At 38.8% G+C, this 22,692-nt stretch overlaps 1 protein-coding gene across 2 annotated transcripts in view; it reads right to left on the bottom strand.

Annotated features, from left to right (window-relative positions):
- Window positions 1–22,692, bottom strand: part of TXNRD1 (thioredoxin reductase 1) — a 50,482-nt gene that overhangs the window by 5,658 nt on the left and 22,132 nt on the right. For both annotated transcript variants that reach the window (XM_079140431.1, XM_079140430.1), the window contains exons 4-13: window positions 22,557–22,676; window positions 19,495–19,637; window positions 19,017–19,132; window positions 17,004–17,229; window positions 14,328–14,420; window positions 13,698–13,774; window positions 12,892–13,048; window positions 10,555–10,662; window positions 8,229–8,324; window positions 4,818–4,952 (exon numbers count right to left, since the gene is read on the bottom strand). In XM_079140431.1, coding sequence (XP_078996557.1) covers window positions 4,818–4,952; window positions 8,229–8,324; window positions 10,555–10,662; window positions 12,892–13,048; window positions 13,698–13,774; window positions 14,328–14,420; window positions 17,004–17,229; window positions 19,017–19,132; window positions 19,495–19,637; window positions 22,557–22,676 — 1,271 coding nt within the window. The remainder of the gene's footprint in view (window positions 1–4,817; window positions 4,953–8,228; window positions 8,325–10,554; window positions 10,663–12,891; window positions 13,049–13,697; window positions 13,775–14,327; window positions 14,421–17,003; window positions 17,230–19,016; window positions 19,133–19,494; window positions 19,638–22,556; window positions 22,677–22,692) is intronic.

The following is a 22,692-nucleotide window of genomic DNA, read 5'->3' as shown; positions in this document are numbered from 1 at the left end:
TCTTTTTAGCTATACCTGACAATAGGATTTATTTTGACATAATTACAGAATATCATTTATCCTAATTCAGTCCCCAGTACCTCCCCTTGACAAACTCTACTCCACTGACCTGTTATTTACTTAGTTTATTTCTCACTCGGCGTCCTGTGGGCGTCCATGGTGGCAGATTCACTGTGGTGTATTCGTGTGTACACGGCACAGTCAGACCACTCCACTCTCCCTACCCACCCCTCCTCCCTCCTCTTCATTCCCCTTTGTCTACTCCACTCCTCTTTCTTCTTTTTATCCTTCCCACTTTATTTTGGATTAGCTTCTGCATATCAGAGAAAACACTCGGCCTTTGACTTTTTGGGAATGGATTATTTCAAGTGCCTACCTATTTTTTACTACATTTTTAGTTGTAGACGGACACGATACTTTCATTTACTCATTTTTCAGTGGTGCCAAGGATGGCACCCAGTGCTCACGGGGGCTGGGTAAGCGCTCCACCACTGCGCCCAGCCCAGCCCAGCCCAGCCCAGCGCCTGCATTCCTGACGGCCCACCTGGATGAGCTCTTTGACCAACTGCCCCCTTTACTGATTCCTGAAAAACAACTGCTTTCTTAAGTTTCTAGTACAAAGAGGAAACAGCACAGGAACAGGCCATCAGAGCAACTGGTATCAGCATCAAAAATTCTTCTGAAAGGGGCAAATACTTTTATATATAGGAAAAACAACACTGAGGGACGCCCTAGGACTCTGTTAGCTTTAGAGAGAGTCTTTTTTCCTTCCAATATACATAACCATCAGCACTGCAAAAAGTTCAGACCTAAGTATTTAAGGCCAAGATCTTAAAATACTTAAAAGAAAATATGGACAATGTGCATCCAAAATGATAATTATAATAAGAGGTTCATCCTTGTTTGCAAAGGTTTGTAAAAATCCTGGAAATAGCTATCCCCTTTCATACAAAAAATTTATTCAGACTGAATTCTGCAACACTATCTTTAGTACTCTTAACACTGAATGCTGATGGCACCAGAAATAGTGCAACTTTTTTGAAAAGTAATACAATTCTTTTGTTTTAAAAAAAAGTGTGACTATGGATGAGAACAGAGAGACAATATGTGATAATGAAGTAGCTGAGCCAGCAAGGCAGTATTATGCGCACTTTAAAACAGCATCAAACATGCTTTCTTTTCAAATTTTACGAAGGGCAAGGAAATACATTTAAACAAATTCCAGACTTGAGAAATTTGCAATCTAACTTCTATTTTTCAAGAATTGATTTAGAAATAAAAATAATTTGCCAACAAAATTAAAACCACCCATCAAGAAATGGGAGATGACAAAAGAGCTGTATTTGTTTTTCTTACACTGATGACACACTTTAAGAAGATGGAAGTCAAGCTGTCATCATTGATCTGTTTAAATGAAAAGACAAATGGGGGCCAATTTTACAGATCTGTTCTTTTTAAATTTTCACAAAAACACTTAAAAAAAAAAAAAAAAGAGCAGGAAGAAGTAGCCTTCCCACACACAGGATCCTGACAGGTCAAGTGCTGCTGGAAGCTTAGCCTTACAAGGCTCCCCAGGTTGCCTCCTCCTTATTAAAACAAAACCCCAGAACCTTTGAAGTTCAGCACTAAAATTCATTCTAAGACATTTCAAAGGGGTCTTTTAAACATTCCTTCATCCTGAGCTGTTTTTTTCCCATAAGTAAACTTGATTAGTTGAAATTACTACTTAAAATTACAAGTAATCAGTTTCCTATTCAGTGACTGCTGCCTCAAGGGCCAGAACAAACTACCAACACCCTGTCCACCCTGATTCACGCACTGGTGGTGCCACTGCAGGCACCAACTCTTCCTCCAGGGAGACGCCAGTCAAAATGAGAGCTTCTCCTCCTCCTTCCTCCTCCATCCCAAGAGAACTATGGGCAGACAGTACAGTCCTTTGGAAATTATCTTGTCCTAAGAGCAAAGTCTCAGCCGAGGAATGTGCCAGCTTCCTAAAAGTGAGTACTTCCAGAGCTGAGGCCTGCCCAGCTGGCAGGTGGCTCATCCGAGCGGCAGGGAAGAGTTCACTCAATACCACTCGCCAAGCTGCCAGGCCCGCCTGGGGGCCGTAGGATTCTGAACAGTGCTCAGGACTAGTTCTTAGACTGTTACGACTTCTACTCCATCGATGAACTAACATTTGGAAAATTCAATAAAAATTTACTAGGAAAACGAAATTTTACAAGGTATATAAAATGAAAGCCCCAACTTCTCCTGATTAGGTCAACACTGTCAAACCCCTCTCTAAGTTTCTAACCCTTTCCTCTTCGTTTCTGCCTTCTTATGTGGACAGGAAGACACACTGTGGACCACACAGTGCGCAGCACTCTCTACCCAGGCCTGCCAACTCCATCCAGTTACTACCCACGCTGGAATCCCGCACTTAACACAGCAAATGTCGCTAAGAATCACCTGACAAATTCATTTCCCCTCGATTAAGCAGCTTTAAAAGAGATTTCCATAGTTTAGAATTTGAAAAACCTTTCAGATTCTAGTTTCTAAGCAAGTACAGTTTACAACCAGGGGGAAGAGCAGAGCACCGGAGCTTCTTCCAAACATCCGTTCCTCCCCACCATCCATCACGTCTATCAGCCAAGCCCGCCTGCCATGAGGAAGTTCCTGGGAGAAGCCACACCTCAGGGCTTCAGCTACGGCCAGTCGCCAGTGCCAGGACTCTCCCAGACACCTGACACGCAGCGCTGAGCGCCAACTCTGTAAATCAGACACTGTCCCTATTTTACTTCGTGTGGAAACTAAGCTGAAAAGCTGGGTAAGGCCCCACCCTGTTTCCTCAGCTGTCAGGCAGAGCGGCCACCCTCCCCCGCCCCTCCTCATGAAAGGTCACAGGAGGGTGACACGCGGAGAGCAGTGTATGTGCATGGTCACCCCCACTGGCACCAGTGCTCCTGCTGTTATCCCCCTGTAACCCACTCTTGCTACTGTCATTTCCTACTTTAAGCCACCAACCCAAGTCCTTCTCAGCAGCTCCCTCGTCCCATTTCCAATCGCTGGCTGCCCTCCTGCCTTTCTTCCAGCTGCAGTCAATGCACTGCTGCAGGTCAAGCCAACACGACGGAGCTGGCCAGTCCAGTGCATAGCAGTCCCCCCTTTCAACCAGCCCACTGACAGCTGAACACCAACAGAACAGACATCCCTAGGCAAGCTGGGAAGTCCTTCACCCGCATCAGGGATGAACGCCACAACTTACAAGCACCTCAGACTGGCAACTAACTTTTACATTTCCTCATAGCAGCAGGTTAAGTTTTGTCCTCTAGAAGATATGATTGAGTCCTAACCCCCAGCAGCTAACCTTATTCAAAAACAGGGCCTTGGCAGATAGAATGAAGCTACCATGAGGCCATGCTGAATTAGGGTGGGCCCTAATTCAATGACTGTGTCCTTGTCAAGAGGAAAGAAATTTGGACAGACACACAGATAAGGCCATGCAGAGAAGGAGGCAGAGACTGGAGTTCTGCATCTGCAAGTAAGTATCGCCAACTGTTCACACTGCTGGAAGCTAAGAGAAGCAAGGAACAATTCCGATTGTTCCCTAGAAGCTTTGAAGGGAGCACAGCCCTGCTGACACCTTGATTCCAGATTTCTAGTCTCCCAAACTGTCAGAGAATAAGTGTCAGTTGTTTCAAGCAGCCCAATTAGTGGCACTGTGTTACAGTAGCCTTAGGAAACTAGCATGCGCTCAAAAATGCAAAGTTAACTGGTTCCTTCCCCATGTGCGTAGTGTGAGTCATTACAATGAATAAAAGATGTATCACACATTCTTAAAGAGCATTAATCTAGACTCTTCCATTTTTATATTTTTTGGAAGCTTAGGGTTTTTTTTTTTTCTCTTTATAAAAATAACAGCTTTCTACAAATGATGTCCTTATCTCTAAACATGTTAATATTTCGTTTCCAACCAAGCTAATTGCTTATTAATCTAAAGCAGGACACCATTCCCAACAGGAAGATAAGCCAAGATATTTTTCCAGGTGTGAAAGCTGACATTTCACATTCTCAGCAAAAACTTTAGCCGTGCAAGTACAATCAGGAATAGAAACCAGCCAGTCCTCCAGCTGCTGAATGAAACCTGGTACGAATGTACACACACCTCTGTGCATGTGTTTGTAAACCCAGTTCACACCCTGGATGCCACTGGCGAGGGGACACAGACAACAGCTGCAATTTCAGACTCCACACCCACATGCCGCCTCCTAGCCAGTTCTCAAAGCAAACACATTTTTGGCTTTCCATTCCAAAGGAGTAAGTATGGCTACATTCAATCCCTGAATGATCACTCACTGACAGTGAAGAAACACTGACACCCAGAGGCCTAGGTGGTCAATTCCAGTTCCATCACTTTCTAATCTCATTCTTTGACAACAAAAGCAAAAGGCATGGACAATATCATTTAGCCTCAAAGTAGCCAGATAACTAAGACAGAAGGTCTTTTGAGTTTGAATGGCATTTTTAACTGACTGCCATGAATAAAACTTAGGGGATATTATAAATAAGTGATTAAAAAGCACATCTTTATCAGTCATTCTCTTAAAAATTTTATCACTAAATGACATGACAGACATTTCCAGTTTGGTGATAAATATTTGAAAAAAGAAAACTCATTTTGAGAGACAAGGTCCTCTTTTGAGGTATTCTCAAACATTGTCAAAGTCAGAAGATACAGAAGCAGCTCAGGTGCAGCACAAAGAACACCACTGTTAAGAGTCCCAGACCTGCCACTCAAGCTGTCAATGCCGCACATTTTTAAACAGCTGACCCACCTCTGCACAGACGGGGTGGATTCCAATCGTGCTGTCCAGCTGCCTCTTGGTCAGTCCACACTTGAGCGCAGCTGCAAAGCCCTGTGTGACTTCTCCAGCATTTGGACCCAGTACATGAAAGCCCACAACACGTTCCTAAGATTAAAAAAAAAAAGACAGTAACAAAAGCATGCTGATTGTTCTCCCCTTCTTTTCCTACACAGCCTTGAACACGTCCCTGGTCTAGTCTAAAAGCCCCAGGTCAGAAAGGGCCATCCGTGGACTCATGCTCGAGTTGGGCGCTACCAGCTGTTCAGGCTGAAGACCCCCTCGCAGGGGCTGCCAGGGGAGCATGAAGTGCACGTCAGGAAGGAGGAAGAGACCAGATGGCCGGAGTGAGGCCCAGGAAACTAAAAAGCAAAGACAATGTTATCCCAGGGCAGCGGGGTCCTCAGGTCCTCTATGTGGATGTCTCAGTGTCACTTAAATTATCTGTAGTAACCATGACACTCAGAGAACAGTCACTTGAACTAAAAAATCATTTAACTAAGGTTTTAGAAGTAGTGCAATTAGATACTGTTCAGACCTTCCAGAATGAAAAAACTTTGAAAGCAAAAGGACAATGTCTAGCAACTCTGAAATAACTATTTGGAAATTACTTTGGATAAATTCTAAATCCTGAACTCAGGCTACCCCTGCCAAGAGCACAGAAACCTGGTGCCTTCTATGACTGCACTGACACTTTTTCAGAGCCGACTCTGACTAAGCTCCACTCTCTAGTCCCATTTCCTCACAACACTCGAGGTCACGAAACTGGGCGCAGAACTTTTCAGACCATCTCTGGCAACACTCAGAAAGGTCACTCTGCTGCCACAGTACTGAAATATATTCTGTGCTGGACAATCAGGAGTTCAGAGTGTGAATAAAGTAGATCTGAACTGTGAGTTAACACTTAAACTATATTTACTTGCAATAACATGGGAAGATTTTTAAAAATAAAGAGATTTTTAAAAAAGGTACAAGGTTCTATTTACTGAGGGTAACATTCTTAAGCCACAGAACACCTGTATGACATTTATATAAATACAACATTATGAACAAACAAAAAAGAGGAGAGACCCTCTGACTTCAGAATAGCTGTACCTCTGGGGGAGTGAAAAGACAGGAGGAGAAGATGGCTTAACAGGGACTCTATCTTGCCTGGAAATAAATTCTAGCTGTCATTAACTAGGTAAACAATTTGGGCACAAATTTTGTGTGCTTCAGTTTCCTCATCTAGAGAATAAGGAAAACAAATAGTACATATCCCATAGGATTATATGAGGATTAAATAAACTAATACTCATTAACATTAATAAATTAGTACTTAGTAACACATTTGCTACACAGTTAAGGGTTCAATAAATATAAGCTATTTATAAACAACATCTGTGATTATAGCAAAATTGGCAAAAATGAAATATACAGTGAATCTGAACAGTGGGCACTTTTCCCTGTCTTTACATATATTCTATGTTAAAATAAAAACTAAAAATAAAATCAAAGACATTTAGACACTGAAGTCAGGTGACTGACTCAAAATACTCGAGTAAAGCATGCCCCAAGGACAGTCAAATTCTAGACGCTTGCTTTTGCATCAGCTTGCTCATGACAGAAGAGTAAGAACTAGGATAGATCTGCTCTATTACTATCTTTGTCTATGAAAATAATTGAAAATATTATGACCTCAACTCCTTTAAGTAAGAAAGGTTTATTGGTCGTGAAACTTAATTTTCATATTAATCAAGCATGCTTCTTGAATAAATAACAATGGGGAAAAAGAACAAAATAACCGCACATAGTTAAAATGGATGTGCTTGGCATGAAGGAAACCTGAGATTGCTCTGTACAACTGAGGTCTCGCTCACTCCAGAGGAGGTAACATGCCAAGCAGAACATCTCTGTGTTTTTCCCAAGTGTTTTCTCTAATGTATGGATACAAACTTTTAATAAAACGTCTAAAAAGAAAAGGAAACAACATACGATCATTTTTATGCCAATGGCATATTCATTATGGATTATTCTAGTGTATTTATTAAATGCCTCAATGATGGAAGTATCTCCTAAAACTCTTAAGTTCTGCAAAAAACTAAAAAAATGTGCAACTGTTTCTGTTTAGAGCAGTAGTTTCTATACAAGAAACTATTCTACTAACATTCTACTCAAATCTGAAGGTTTAAAATAGAGCTTATTAGGCTTTTTGACGAATAGATACCTTAGCATTATTTATATTTTTATTTAGGGCATTTTGTTTAAATGTGCCAGGTTATGTTAGAACCTTCCATTTTCTATGATTCAGTACAGTACTTAGAAGAGAGTATGTGTATGAACACGTGTCCTGGGTCATGATGTAAAATGTACTTCTCACTGTGTGGCAGCAGAAAAACACTGACATTCTCAACTCCTCATTCTTAGGGATACAAACTCTGCAAGCCCAGGAGTTTGCACACAGGTTTAGTTACCAGGGGCTACCAGTGCAGCTTAAATCGAACCCCAATTAAGGGCTTTCCCACTGTAGTTTCCTCTGGAGCCAGCTGCTGAGGATCAAACCTGCATTGCTCCTCTTGTTTTTTGGTCATTGTTTCTCAACAGTCAATGACTTCATTGCTCCTCACTTATAAACACAAACACAGCAAGGTGACCCTTGGGCTCCTTCAAGGCCTGATCTGACTGCCTGCCGCTAATGTCAGGGCCCTGTGCCAGTGCAGCTGCAGGGGAGGCAAGCAGTGGAGCCAAGGCCTCTGATGGCGTGCACACAGCTGGGGCGCTGCCGGTGAGATACTAGAGTAGTGTCCTACACAGTGTGTGGACAAAACCAAGCACAGCAACCTTTAAATTAAAAGGAACTTCTTCCTAACTGCTTTGTTGCATCTGCATCTGGAATTCTCTACTGCTAAGAACAGAAACTGAGAACCCCATTCCTTGGCCAGGTACCAAGGAAATGAACTGTAACATTCTGGGTTAGCACAGCCTGGGTAAATCTACCAGGTACAGTTCCTGCCTTTTGTCCCACTGTATCACCTTCCCCTCTTATAAAATTTGTTTGTGTCCCTGAGTCCCCCAAAGATGGAAACTCGAGACAAAAAAGGCCTTCCTCAAGCTCTGAATAAACTTGTTTTTCTTCACCAACCTCTGTCACCTGAATTTTAGAGTCACCGAGCAGTAAAATCTCAGTTTCCCAGTAATAAAAACAGCTATGTGGGCTGGGGTTGTGGCTCAGTGACATAGAGTGCTCCACCTGCATGTCTGGCACTGGGTTCAATCCTCAGCACCACATAAGAATACATAAATAAAGTTATTGTGTGCATCTACAACTAAAAAAAAAAAATTTTTAAACCACATATTAAAAGCTAATTGAGATTACTAGAAGGATTAAAATCGAATTGTACTCACATCATCTTTCAGATTACAGATTATTTTTGCGTAACATTTGTTGTTATCTCTTGATGGAACAGTCCATTCCAACGGCCAAAAGAAACTATGGTAAACCTAAGAAGATATAAGCACAATTTAGACTACCTTAAGAAGCACGTTTTCAGACATTAGATATGGTAAAAGAAAGAGGCTCTTTAATAATTAAGACATTCATTAAATTATAAAAATCATGAATAAACAGGATTTGGTAAAAAGGCAAATGATCTTAGATACCTTCACTGTCAGGCATTTTTTTAAAATAAATTCATCCCTTAATAATAACCTCAAGAATAAATCTTTACTAACAAAAACAAACCAAAAAAAAAAAAAAAAAAACAGGAAATGGAAGAAGTCACGTAACTACTGTCTTGCATTAAAAACTAACTTAAAAAACTCAATACCATTTGTTTACCTCATAGGAATGACAACTTTGGACAGGAAACAAGGAAGGTGCCAGGAACAATCACAGCAACTATCTAGAACTCTTGTTTATGTTTCCAAAGAACATTTCCTCCTCTGGTATTACCACTAACAGCTCAGGGAGGAGCAGAGAGGGCAGACTACTTGCTGAGGTTAACTCATAGGTAACTCAAAGAAAGAGTTTTCTCCTGCAACTGCTAATGCCTCAGTTCAAAACACACTGTTAGTGACCCTTGTAAAAGCACACTGGTTAGGATGACATGATCAGTGATCTAACTATCAATTTTTTTTTTTTTTTTTTTTTAACAAATATGGGTTGCGAAATTGAATGTATAGAATCACAATTATGTAGGGAAAAAAATTAAGAACATTATCTCAAACTGCTAACAATTGCTATGTTATAATCTATGAGGAATTTCCTACTTTCCTTACATTTTTCAAAATTTCAACTCATCACTTTTGTAACAAAAATAGCAAATTCGAAGGAAGTCTATCAAGAAATAGAAATATTAAGAATCTCAAAAAAATGAATTATAAAAATATTCACTAATCTATTTATAGTTCCAAGTAACTACAAACAAAAGGAATTTAATTATTAAAGTACAGCATCCCTAAAAAACTGAAATTATTACACATTTTTTAAAATGGTGTTTTTAGAGAATTAAAGGACAGGCAAAAATGTCCCTGAGATATATATTATTATTAATGTAGGACATAAAGCTACAGTTAATCATACTTCGAAAAAAAAAAACATGTACCCATACAAAATACATACATACATATATACACATTCATGCAATACAGAAGCTGAGCATCCTTAATCTTCATCTAAAATCTGGAATGTTCTAACATTTGAGGGTGTGAGTGCTGATATGATGCCCCCAAGCAGAAAATTCCACACCTTCAAACTGTGTGTGTAAATTCAAACAAGTGAATTTCATGTTTCTTGGGTCCAATCCCAACTACATCTCATTACATATATGCAAGTATTACTAAAGAGAGAAACAAAAATCTGGTCCCAGTCATTTCAGGTAAGGGATTAAAAAATCTGTATAAATGCTTATAGTCTAGAAGGAAATATGCAAAAATATTAACAGCCATTATTTCTTCACGAATTAAAAGTCTTTTTGCTATTTTCCTAATTTTTCAAACTTTCTACAATGAAGTTACACTATTTTTAAAATCAGAAAAAATGTTAATAATGTGTATTACATGCTACAACCCATGCAGACAGTAAAAAATTGTTAGGTAGTTAAAATAGGCTTTTATATCATAAAGTTGACTTTTATTCACAAATCTGTTCTTTTAGAAAGCTTTATTGGAAATATTTTCAACATGATTTAAATGCTGTAATCCTTTTAGGTAGCATTATTTGTGCAAATAAAAATGTCATTATGTGATATGCACTGTTCTTTACTACATGACAAAAGGTGAGGAGTGAAGTTAGTGTAGATCAGAGGGTAACGCTAAAACAAAGCAACCACCACATAGGTCAAAGCAGGAAAACTAGTTTGTTGTTTTCCTTTCTTTTTTGCTATGTTTATCATACTTCAATAATATTGTTTTAATACTAAAAAAAAAACAATTAAATGTGGTTCAGCCTTGTTCATCACAAATACACTGAAACATTAAAGGATAAAAAGTAGCATTCAATTTACTCCAAAATGGTTCAGAGGAAAATATACTTATAAACTTAGAAAAAAGAGAATTTGAAAGTATGTAAAATAAATGGGCAAAATATAATAATAAGTGAGTCTAAGCAATGGCTATAAGGAAGTTCTTTGCATTATTTTTCAACTTTTCTGTATACTTGAAATTACTTTAAAATTTTGATGAAAAAAAGAGTAGTATAGCTTAGCCCAAGAATAAGAGCAAAAGAGCTTACCTCAATATTTTCCTCCCCAAATTTCTCTGCAGCTTTCTCTTCTGAAAGGCCACAAGCACCATATTCCAAAGGAGTAAATACAGTTGTTGGAACATTTTCATAGTCACACTGTGTCAAAATGAAGGAAGAGAATTATGAGAGGCAAAACCATAATAACCTAAAACAGCTGTTCTTAAAAATGGTTCAAAAGTGGGAAACGAAAGCAGACATAAATTTCTGTCAAAAACATGTGAAATCCCAAATCCAGACATTAATGACATTGAGAACCACCAACTCTCTGTAGGGGTTTGAAGACTGGCAGGAATGATAATAAAAAGGAAAGATTCGGGGGCATCTACAATGACTACCTTCTCTCTTCTTAATAAAGCAGCAAAAACTAATACAGGTACACCCAACACTGCTAATCTCATATTATTAGTGACAAAAATTAACAGAATTCTTTGAAACATCAATGAGGTAATACACATAAGAGTCATAAAATTATTTTACACCTTTGGGTCAATAAGCCTACTTTTAAAAAATTTGTAAGATTATGTTACTATAACATTATACTACAATAACTAATAGCATAATTTCATACATAGAAAAGGCTACATATATTGATTTTTGCTGCAGTCCTCCATCAACAGTGACAATATTAACGTGGCTTTAAAATAATCCCCAAGCATTAGAAAGTAGTTCTGTGACATATACATACTCTCAATGTACTATTATGGAGCCATTAAAATGGGAACAAAGACCACAGAAACAACAATGGGCCTAAGCAACATTCTACATTTAAAATAAGAAAAATGCAGTTCTCATTCTCTGGAGTGTAAAATCTTTAAAACTGTGCCAGAAACAATACACTTAATTCTTATTCTCTAGAAAGGACATAAACAACCTTGGATTTCTCTAACTCGCAGGCAGACATGCTCCTGTAGCTGTCACAGCGTACCCGAGCCAGAGCCACTCTCCTGCGTTAAACAGCAGCAAACCAGGTACATGAGCAACACGTGGGGCCCCCGAGAGGGCAAACGAAGCGAGGAGGGCCCTCTGCTGGCCTGGCTTACTGCCCAGAGGAGCTCCTGGACCTCCACGCCTCCACACAGTGAGGGGAAGCTCACCAAGGGCCACGCGAGTCTCTCCCATTAGAGACAAGAGACCACAGTTTAGGGAAGCCAGGGTGGCTTGAAGCCACCAGGCAGACTACCAAAGCGGATGGAGCTACTCAGAGTTCTCAGATCTCCAGAAATTCTCAAGATTACCGCCAAGATGCAGAAGGAATATCCAATATCCAATAAGGAAATGAAAAGATACAGATTTTTCTTTAAGGAATTCTGTGCTGCAATGACTTCAAATTTATTAGGTGCGACTTTTTCCATGTTCATCCTTTGGTTACTCTTTCTTTTTACTTCAGAAATCCCCAAAATATAAATTAAAACCACATCTCAAACACTATTTCTGAATGCCCTTTCGTGACTTATCAGATACTTATTAACTCCAATAATGAATATAATGCTTAACTCAAAGAGGCGGTCTTGTTACCTTTGTTCAATAGGCAGACAAACCCTGATGCTCTAGTCACTGACAGTCAGAACCCTTCTACCCCTAATGTCATTTCAAATTATCTGATTTTATTGTGCTACAATTCAGAATAATTCTAGGTCACAAACTTACTAACATCATTCTGTGAGATTTCTGTGAGATTACTGTAACCAATCCATGATGATTACACTCAAGGAAAATGAGCAGTAACTAAATTCTTCACAATACGTTTTTCCAGAATGTTTTTAAAAATATAATTAGATGATATTATTCTTTTCTGGCCATCTGGTCCTAAGCTACGTAAGGAAGCATTCAGTTTTTTACAGTGACTTTAAACAATCACTCTAAAGCACTAATATTAGCATATAACACATTCAATACTCTAAGACGACATTTTCTTTGAAAGACAGGGAACAAAGTTTGAACAATAGTTTAAACGATCTGTACACTACAACCTTTGCCTAAATCCCCAAATCCTTTTACAGCCTAGAAAAGTGCAAAAAATATTTAGGAAAGTATACTTTCAGTGGTAATGATGAAACGGATACAAAATTCAACTATTGTAAATATATGAAACATAACAAGCTCTTTTTCTTTAGTGTAATTCCAAAAGTGACAATTTTCATAAAGTCACAAATGTATAGCAATCTTAACAACATATTATTTGGAATATGCTTAATAAAGCAAATCTAAAATGCCATTAAAAAATAACTAAATCACTCAAACCTGGCACATTTCCCAACTGCACCCCTAAATAGGAAACAGGATTATTAAAAAAGCGATCTCAGTGGATGACAGTCACACACTTGCCTTGACAGTGGAGCCAGCATAAAGCCTCTGAGCTAGCAATCTTCCTGCCTGGATGGCCACCGGGGTAAGCTCCAGCTTTCCTTCCAATATGTCACCAATCGCATAGATGTAAGGCACATTGGTCTGCTCTTCATCAGTAACAGGTATTTTGCCAGTCCTGCAAATTCATTCAATTAAAAATTAGCATCAATTACCAACATTAACTAAATAGAACTAAATACCCTTTCTCCTCCATGAAGTCCCAAACTGACTCTGAGAACAATATTCAAGTGTATTAAGAAGTTCAGAGGAATCAAAAGATTAGTGATACCCCTGGTCACTATTGGGAAAAATCAAAGAAATGAGAAAATTGCAGAAAACCTTTGGCCAACCACTACCGTGCAACCTGTGATCCCCGCTGCTTGGGAGGCCAAGGCACAAGGACAGCAAGTTAAAGCCAGACCAGGCAACTCAGCAAGACCCTTTATCAAAACAAGATTATTTTAAGAATGCTACAGATGTGCCTCAGTGGTAGACTGCTGGGTTCAAGCCTTAGTACCGCCTGCCAAAAAAAAAAAAAAAAAAAAAAAAAAAAAAAAAAAAAAAAAGAAAAAAGAAACCTTACAAAGAAAATTCTAAATTATAATAACCAACAAAACCAGGAAACCAGGAAATACTAAGGTGAGTGGCACTTAAAAGAAGTTTTCTATTTTCTAAACCAAAAAAGGAATCTCTCCAACTGTTAAAAAATTTTAAAAACTCTAAACTCTAGAACTGATCAATATTATGGAATAAGTGAAGTAATATTGAATGACAATTTTTCTTACTTTTCATTTATCTTCACCCCCACAGTGTCTAAGCCAATATTTCTTGTACAAGAATCTCTTCCTATTGCCAGCAATACCTGAAAAATGAATGTATTTTAACAAAAACCTTTGCATGAATTAAACATTTTTCTGATTAAGTTAATCTTGTTTCATTTTCCAGATTCAGTATTACTTCATTAAGAAAATAATGCAAAAGTTTAAACAAATTAAAATCTTCAATTTAAAAAAATCCTTCCAAGATGACATAGTAGAAATAGCTTTCCATTTCTAATTAAAAGAAAGAATTAATGCCTTAATAAACTCAGGCAAATTTAGAAACAAAGACAACATATTCTATAACTGATGTTATTTTCCAAGTGGTAGGTTGGGAGGTAAAAGGGACAGAAAAATTCTAGATCATTTCAAAAACATCTGGTACCTTTTTATAGCCGTTTGATAAATATTTTAAGTTATAGTAGAGAAAATCTGAAGCCACCTTGTGTCAAAACAAATTACATCAGAAGTATTGAAGATGTCTTAGAATGAGCTCAGAATCAGTGATTTTAGAAGGAGTCACTGTAAGTATACAACAGATACCAAGATGCACGTTATTTGCTTTCTGATGAAACAGTGGCTTGGGCGCCTCCTTACCGTATTATATTCTCCTTCGATGGTTTCCTCACTATTGGTGGACTGAGCTGTCACCCTGAGTCGGCCTGGTGTCCCTGCTTCAATTTGTTCAATCTATAGAAGTTTTGATAAAGACATTTATCAAGGAGATTAAGTATCCTCCCTGTCAATCTGGCTAACCCAAAACTGAAATATAAAGTCTGGCTTAAAAAGTCTTTCATATCCCAACTACCTCACCTTAAAGCATTAGGATGATATGTGATTCTTTTATTTATCCCTGTCTTTCTCACTGCTTAACATTGCTTCCTGGAGGGGCTTTTACCAAATAGTTCTTAAATAGTAAAATTTGGAGGGAACAGTGGTAAAGTCAGAGAAAGTACACCCAGTCCCTAAAATCAGACCAACACCTCAATTGCTTTCCCAGGTTCCTAGCTCATAATTCAACCAGAACCATCAGCCCCAGGGGAAAGTCACTGCTGCTCAAATTCAGAGATTCCCTTCTGACTCCAGAAGTTCACATTCACTGACAACAAAGAACAGGTATTGAAGTAGATTAATAACCATTAATAACAGCTAGGAAGCTGTACAAACCACAGTAGCTAAGAGATGTATGTGTTTCAATGGTTGTTAAGGAGGAAAAAGGAAGATATCTGTGCTACGGCAGAGAATGAACATACCAACTTATTACAGGGAGGTGTCAAGGCTAACCCACAGCCCGGGTAACAATGATATAAAAGTACCTGGATGCTTCCTCAAGTCTGTAGTTAACCTACTATCTCTCTGAATAACAGCCAAATCATGGGTTTTTGTAAAATATTTCCTGGGAGAAAGTAATAAAACCAACTGCAATTTCTACTCTACCTTTAAAATATAAAAATCACAACAAGGTGGTGGGGCTAGGGAAGAAGACAGTTTTTAGATTAGGTAGACAGGACTGAAAGGAAGGCGGGTAGTATGTGGATAGGAAGGATAACAGAATGAATCATACGTTATTACCCTATGTACATATTTAACTATACGACCAGTGAGCTTCTACATCATGTATAACAAGAATGAGAAATTATACTCCATTACATATGATGTATTAAAGTGCATTCTACTGTCATATATAACCAAAACAAAAAAATTGGAAAAAAAAAATTATATAACAAAATTTAAAATATAATCACTATTGGGAACATCCTTCAAGGGTTATTTTATTTTTGACATCAATAAAGATTTCCTTCCTGAATTTTGTTTCTTATATAGTTAAATAGACTCTTAAGTGTATTGGAAGTCTTTCCTGTTTAAGTTAAAATGTTCTAGTCTTTGGAGAAGAGTTCATTTGGTGCACATTTATTTCAAAATGGCAGGTAAAGATCCTCATTGCACTGCTACCTTCCTTACCTTTCATCCTCTAGTCAGGACTTCTCTGTATCTAGGGCAATTTTCCTCCCAGAGCCTTCTTGTATACACCATGTCCTCTGACCCAAAGGCCCTGTCTCCCACCTCTTCACAAAAGGCTCCTTCCACTCCGGACTTTACAGCACAGCAATAATCAATCCCAGATACTTTGGGAACACTATTTAATGAGGCACAGTTTCACCACGTTTTCAAAAGGGCCCATGACTCTCCAAATGTTAAGAGATTACACAGGAAGATGTAACTTTTCTACCAGTGTAATACAAGCATACAGCTGTTTCCTAAACACAGTCCTAATGCAAACATAGCCATCTATACCTCTACTTCCAAAAAACAGCTAGAATAACCAAGTACTGACAGCTCCCAGGAAATCTGCAATGCAATCCCCACAACAGTACTGAGATGGATTCCTTTACACTTCCTGTATCCCAGATACTGATACAATCGCTTTAAGAGTCAGCTAGTGTAATCCTCACCAAGAACTCTGAGACAGATGTCATTATCTTCCTCACATTACAGAAGAAACTCAAGCTCTCAGACATTAAATGAGTAAGTCATGTGGAAAGAAAATGACAAGACAGTATTTGAATCCAGATCATTCTAATCCCACAGCTCATACTCTTACCTATCAGCAAAGAGACCCATGGCCATAAAAGAACTCACTGAAAGAGGAAATAGCTAAAATTTCTAAACCTGAGCACAACAGTCCTATTCTGCACTAAACGAAACTATCATTAACTGATCAATTTCGTCACTCTCATGTATCAAAACATTTGTTGTAATGTTAAGGTTACAGGTATAACTTGGCATATTTTAGGCCCTTGGAAACAAAGATCAAAAGAGCAAAGAAGATTGAGTCCATAAAACAAAATGAAGTTAACTTTCCACAGAAGCCAAAATGACAGCGTGTGTGCTGACTACGCCATACACCCAGGGCAAACGTCTTTCAGGGAAACACAGTCAGCCCACTCTTGAACTCTTACTACTCTCTCATACACATGACCAAACAATGTACAGCAGACCAAAGACAATATCATAAAAGAATGCATAAAGGGAAGTTTTAATCAGGAAAGAATTAAAGAGTAAGTTGACAAAGGAAGGCATTATTAATCCATAAATAAGAACAAAGCTGTGTAAGCAATGGGCAGATACAAGTTTATTCTTGTATATAAAAGGTGAGGGATCACTATTCCTAAAGGTTTATAATGCTCAAAGGATGTTTCCACCACCCCAACCCTAACCCTCTGCTTGCCTTTTATCACGAGTACAGAATCACCCATGGTCAACCCCACTTACTTTAATTGGTACAAACTGCTTTAAAAACTTGATACCATGTTCTTCCATGTGTTCACCAATTTTGTTGGCCATGTCCTGGTCAAATCCTCTAAGAAGAATGGACCGTACCATAACAGTGACATCCAAACCAATACCAGCAAGAAATCCAGCACATTCCAAAGCGACATAGGATGCTCCAACCACCAGGGTCTTACCAGGGCAGTAAGGTAAGGAAAATAGATCATCACTGAGAAGAATTTAAAGGGATAGGAGAGGAAGAAACAAAATACAAAAAAGTTCATATATGAATACTGACTAAATCAAACATTTTCTTTCATAAGAACAAAAATTTTTAATATTATATAACATTCAATTAGCTAAACATGTGTAAGTTTTTATAAAATCTTAAGATACTCTCCCTTTTCCTTGCTAGTCTCTGAGTTTCAGAGTAGCTCAAGCCCAGCTGCTAAATACAGCAAATCATGTACTTCCTGACACCATTCCAACCTATAGTTACACGATTTAACTGCAAGGAACACATCATACAGTCGCAAACCCAAACCCAACTCTCAGCTTCCGTCAAAGGGGAAAACCCTGTGTTCTTTCTCATTTGGAACATCCATTATTAAAAGTAGAGAGAAAGTTAACTATAGCTAGGCATGGTGGTGCATGCCTGTAATCCCAGCAACTCAGGCTGAGGTAGGAAGATCGAGAGTTCAAAGCCAGCCTCAGCAAAAGGAAGGCACTAAGCAACTCAGTGAGACCATGTCTCTAAATAAAATACAAAAAAAGGACTGGGGACGAGGCTCAGTGGTTAAGTACACCTGGGTTCAATCCCCAGTACCTGCCCCCTCCCCCACCACCAAAAAAGAGTTCGTTCTTAAAATATGGAAAACAAGCTGGACACAGTGGCATGGGCCTGTAATCTCAGGTACTCAGGAGCCTGAGGGCAGAGGATCACCTAGGCCAAGGAGTTTAAGACCAACTTGGGCAACATAGTGAGACCATGTCAATAAAGACGGGGGGGGGGGGGGGGGGGGGGGGGCGGGGGGGCGGCAATCTGACGTGGTTCTGTTGCGGTCTGAACGTTGAACGTTTATGCCCGTTCCCCACACCAAAACTCCTAAGTTGAAATCCCAGCCCCCAAGATGAGATGGTGTCCAGAGGTGGTGCTCCTAACAGTCCTCAGGTCATGAGGGTGGAGCGCTCATGGATGAGAGAGGCCCCAGAGAGTTGCCTGTGCCCCTTCTACCAGGTGAGGACACAGCAAGATGCCATCTATAAACAAGGCAACAGACCCTTACCAGACACTAAATCTGCCAATGCCTTGATGTCCTGACCTTGGTCTTCCCAACCTCTGTAACTACGAGAAATAAATTTCTGATATGTATGAGCTACCAGGTTAGGGTATTTGTTATAGCAGCCCAAACAGACTATGACAGTTCATCGAAGACAGCAATGACAATATTTGCCACCTGGGCTGAGCTTGGGGAGGCAGAAAGGATAAAACCCTATTACCAAAAAAGGGAGCTGGAATGGTAAAAACAACGTATAACACAAACAAAAACACGGGGGCAGAAACTATCCACAAGGGCAGGGTCACCAACAACCTGACTCAACGACCTCGCAGTTTAAAAATCCTAAACATCGGCAGTTACCTCCTGATGGGTAAAGTGAACCCCAGAGCAAAACTCCTAGCTTGACGCATGTTTCAGAAGCCTCCACAGGACACCGCAACAGCAGTGAATGGAGACCCATGTCTCACTGAGTGGCTGCCACCCTCTCGTGCTCTTAGGTCCACTTTGCAAGTATTAAAGAACAATACAATCCTACCTTGCAAAACAAATGTACCCACACGAGTCTATCTGGTTTTATAAATCATATACTTTACCCACTCTTATGCAAAGATAATTTCAAATATTAGTATATTTCTATATGTAAGTATGTTAGCAGTGGTACTAATGCTTACTTTAAGTAGCAGAATGTTCAATGTTTGTGGTTTTAAATTTTAAAAATGCTTGTACTTAACCTTACCTGCTGATGCAGTACTCCTTGTCGCCAGGGATGCCCAAGTAACGTGGCCTTTCACCAGTGGCAATGAGAAATCGCTCTGCTGAATAAAATTTTTCTTTGCCTTTATTATTTGTTGCCTACAAAAGAACCAATACATCAACTCTAGTAAGTAAATATTTCTTTAGAGTTAACAAAGACTTGTTCATCAATGCCTCATTTGAGCCACATAAAAATTTGATGATTCAGTAAGAAATGGATATTAAGGTCACAATACTAGCAAGTGACAGAGCCAAGTCTCAAATCCAGGTAATCCAGCCCAGTATGCTGACATTCCACCAAACAAACCCCAAAAAAGGGCAAAATCACCAAACTGGACAGTCTGGGTCATAGTAGCTTACACTTTTATTATAATACTTTAAATATTATAATACTTTTTCTCCCCATCATCAACCAAAGTTAAAACAAAAAAAGTCACAAAGGATGTTGCTTTTACAATTACCTTAATCCTATGAGGACCGACAAATTGCCCATAAGCATTCTCATAGACGACCTTTTTCTCCCGCAGAGCTACGCGGTAGCCCCAGTTCAGAGAGCCAATGTGATTCTGTACAGCCTCTGTCATTTTTTCCCAGTTATGTTTAACTGTGTAAGAAAATAGGACATTTAGCTTTCAACTGCTCAATGAAGATGAGTTTCTCAGTAACTACACATGTGGAATAAAGACAGCGGAGCCTATAGTCTAAAAGGACAGGTTCTTCATTTTGAGTATATGAGCTACTCTTTCATTTTCAATATTCTTTCCCTTTTAGAAGACTACTTAATAGCTTTTAACATGTCTGGCACATCTTCTCACTTTGGCCTCAAAGCACCTGAAGGAGCAGGAATTACTCCCATTATATGTCCAGGAAATCAAAGGATAGATGACCAGGGGCAGTTACATGTCATGTAAAACACCAGGTACGTGGTGCAGAATATCCAAAAACTCTGCAAGCCCCCAACTGTAACTACTCATCTTGTCTTTTCTACATAATGACAAAGGGATCCTAAACCTTCTCAAATACTTCATTTTTTAAACACACATTTAATTCTTGAGCATAAAAGAACTCAATGCACAACCCTAAACAAAATATAAAACCAGTCAATCTTCCAGGAAGGAGCAATTCATCCAGCTTGAATATTACTGAGCTCAAAATGATTTAATTTAAAAAAAAATTTTTTTTTTTTTTTTTTTTTTTTTTTTTAGGTCTAAGACTTTCTCCATGTATTCAGTTTGAAACTTTAGGAAAAGGCAAATCCCAGGTCTGGACCTGCACGCTGTGGGGTGACCTGTCACTCTCCTCATTACATACAGTTGTTCTGCCTAGTTAAGGTCCCTCTCCTCCCTCAGCATGCTGGGGGCTATTTGTGGTGTCAGACGTTCGGTCAAGGATATGAGGTTAAATATATGCTAAAAATGCAAAGTAAAACTTCAAATTCATTTGGTAGGAAGCACGATCAGCAGCCTCTCTACAGGTTTTGTTCTCATTTGAAAAACACACTTCCAACTTCCAAGTTTCCTTCTAGCTCTAAGACCAAGTGAAACAGAGTAATGTTTATCTGCATCTACTTTATTCCTCACCACAATTATTTGTCATCAAAAGGAGGGAGGGTAAGCACTGCTCTCTCAGTGGTCGCTCCCGGCAGGCACAGCACACCATTCTTATTTTGGAACGAAGGTTTAATGAGAAAAGCTGAAGGTAGCAAGCATTCTCTAATGAACAGCGCAAGAACTGAGCAAAGTTCTTCAATTGTTCTCAAAGACTTTGGAATTGCTACTGCTGACACACAGAAGGAGGGATGTATAAAATAGAAAATTATGTATTTCTACCTTAGAAGACGTGAAGGGGGAAGAAACACAAAGGAGGTAAGATGGTTAAATCAGTTGGATAAATAATTTATATAAGGATAGATAATTTTAATTTGGTTCAAGTTATCAAACTCTAGGAAATTCAGGGAGTTTACTGGTTTTAATGTACAAGCATGAACTGTACTAGTATTGGCTCCTTATTATCTTATTCATTGTACATTAGCGCTTGATTCCATAACTCAAAAAAAAAAAAAAAAAAAAAGTATGGCTACTTCAAATTGTTGTAAGATTCCAGCCACAGAAATACTATTTGCTATAAAGATTTGTCAATCTGCTAAGTTAAATGTCATCCCCTACCCTACTGCTCAAATTATTACAATTATTCTTAGTTGGTCCCACTTATAGAATCCATATTCAGCAGTGGTCTATACTTTTCTTTTTCAAATTACTAACCTGAGAGAGAAAACCAGTGGCCTTTAAAGATTCTAAAGTCACATTACATATATTTTCCTATATTCCTAACTATATTAAGCAATCCTGTTCCACTTACATTTTTTTCTTAAGAAATGACAGCTTAAGACTTACATCAACTAGTACTATACACAAACCAGAGTACTGGACGCTGTATGGATGAAGAACAACTTTACAGGCCTGTGTTATATATCTTTCTAGCAGTTATTTGCCTAGACTCAGAAGGCAGTGACATTCGTAAGGAAGACAGCATATGGAATAAAGTTGCATAAATCCATAAATCGGTATTTGCTTGAAACAACCATATTTTTTCTAAATTTTAGATCTTTCCGGATTAATGTTGCTATACAACCTTCATCAGAAGAATTTATAAAATGCCCCCCCCCAAAATCTAATCAAGAAACTGAAGAGAAACCATGTTGCTAATTGGATGCATTAATGATAGTTTCCAGGAAGGAAAGGGGCACCACCCAGCAAGCCAAGTAGGAATGAACACATCCAGGCAGGAGAGAGGCAGAGTACTGGTGCATTAGGTATTAAACTCGAGCTTCCTAGGTCAGTTGAGTTTACTCAACTGCTCTTTTCTTTAGGCAAGAAAATGTAACATGGGGTTCAGAAACAAAACGTGAAACTCTCAAGTACAGCCTCACATCTCCAAAAGTCATAGACAGAAAGCAGACTTGTAAGGGTCCCTAGGAAACAGGTGATACTGATGTAAGAAAACTTGAATAATTCATGTAACTGCACCAGGCCTCACTTTATTCTTCTACCAAATACTGCTATCTACCTTCTAAAGTCATAGATTTGTCTAGGGTATCTAGAGCACTCTAAGTATTTTTAATCCAACAAAGTCTAAACCCTCCCTCCAAAACAAACAATACCCCCTCTGAAGACCTGCTCATGAAACAAACTTCTTTAGAGAATAATCCAACAGCTTCAAAAGAAAGCAGATCAAATACACTTTGCACTTCCTTCACATTACAACACTGCATGACTTCTTACACACACTGTGACAATTCATTTCAAAGAATTCTGGGTTTCTAGTTAGAAATACCATATTAAATAAAAATACAGTATCTGTTTTTACTATACTATGTAGCTACCTGACAAAGGATAACTGCAGTGACTTTGGCAACTGAAAAAATGTAAACATAAGAACAACTTCCAAGGTCTAGCTTCATGTTTTCAGATCATAGCTCACACTCCCAAACCCAAGCAGAAGAGCAGCTTTCTCACTCCCATACCAGTGTCCTGGACATCCCAGCCGTAGTTGCGAGAGTCCTTCAGAGCTTGTCCTAACAACGCTGCTTGGTGCATCAGTTTTTTAGGTATGCAACCCACATTCACACATGTTCCTCCAAGACCTGCAACAACATTAAA

The sequence above is a fragment of the Sciurus vulgaris genome (assembly GCF_902686455.1).
Source record: "Sciurus vulgaris genome assembly, chromosome: 5".
Taxonomy (NCBI): Eukaryota; Metazoa; Chordata; class Mammalia; order Rodentia; family Sciuridae; genus Sciurus; species Sciurus vulgaris.
The sequence above is the reverse complement of the archived record's forward strand: the minus strand, read 5'-3'. Positions and strand labels throughout refer to the sequence as shown.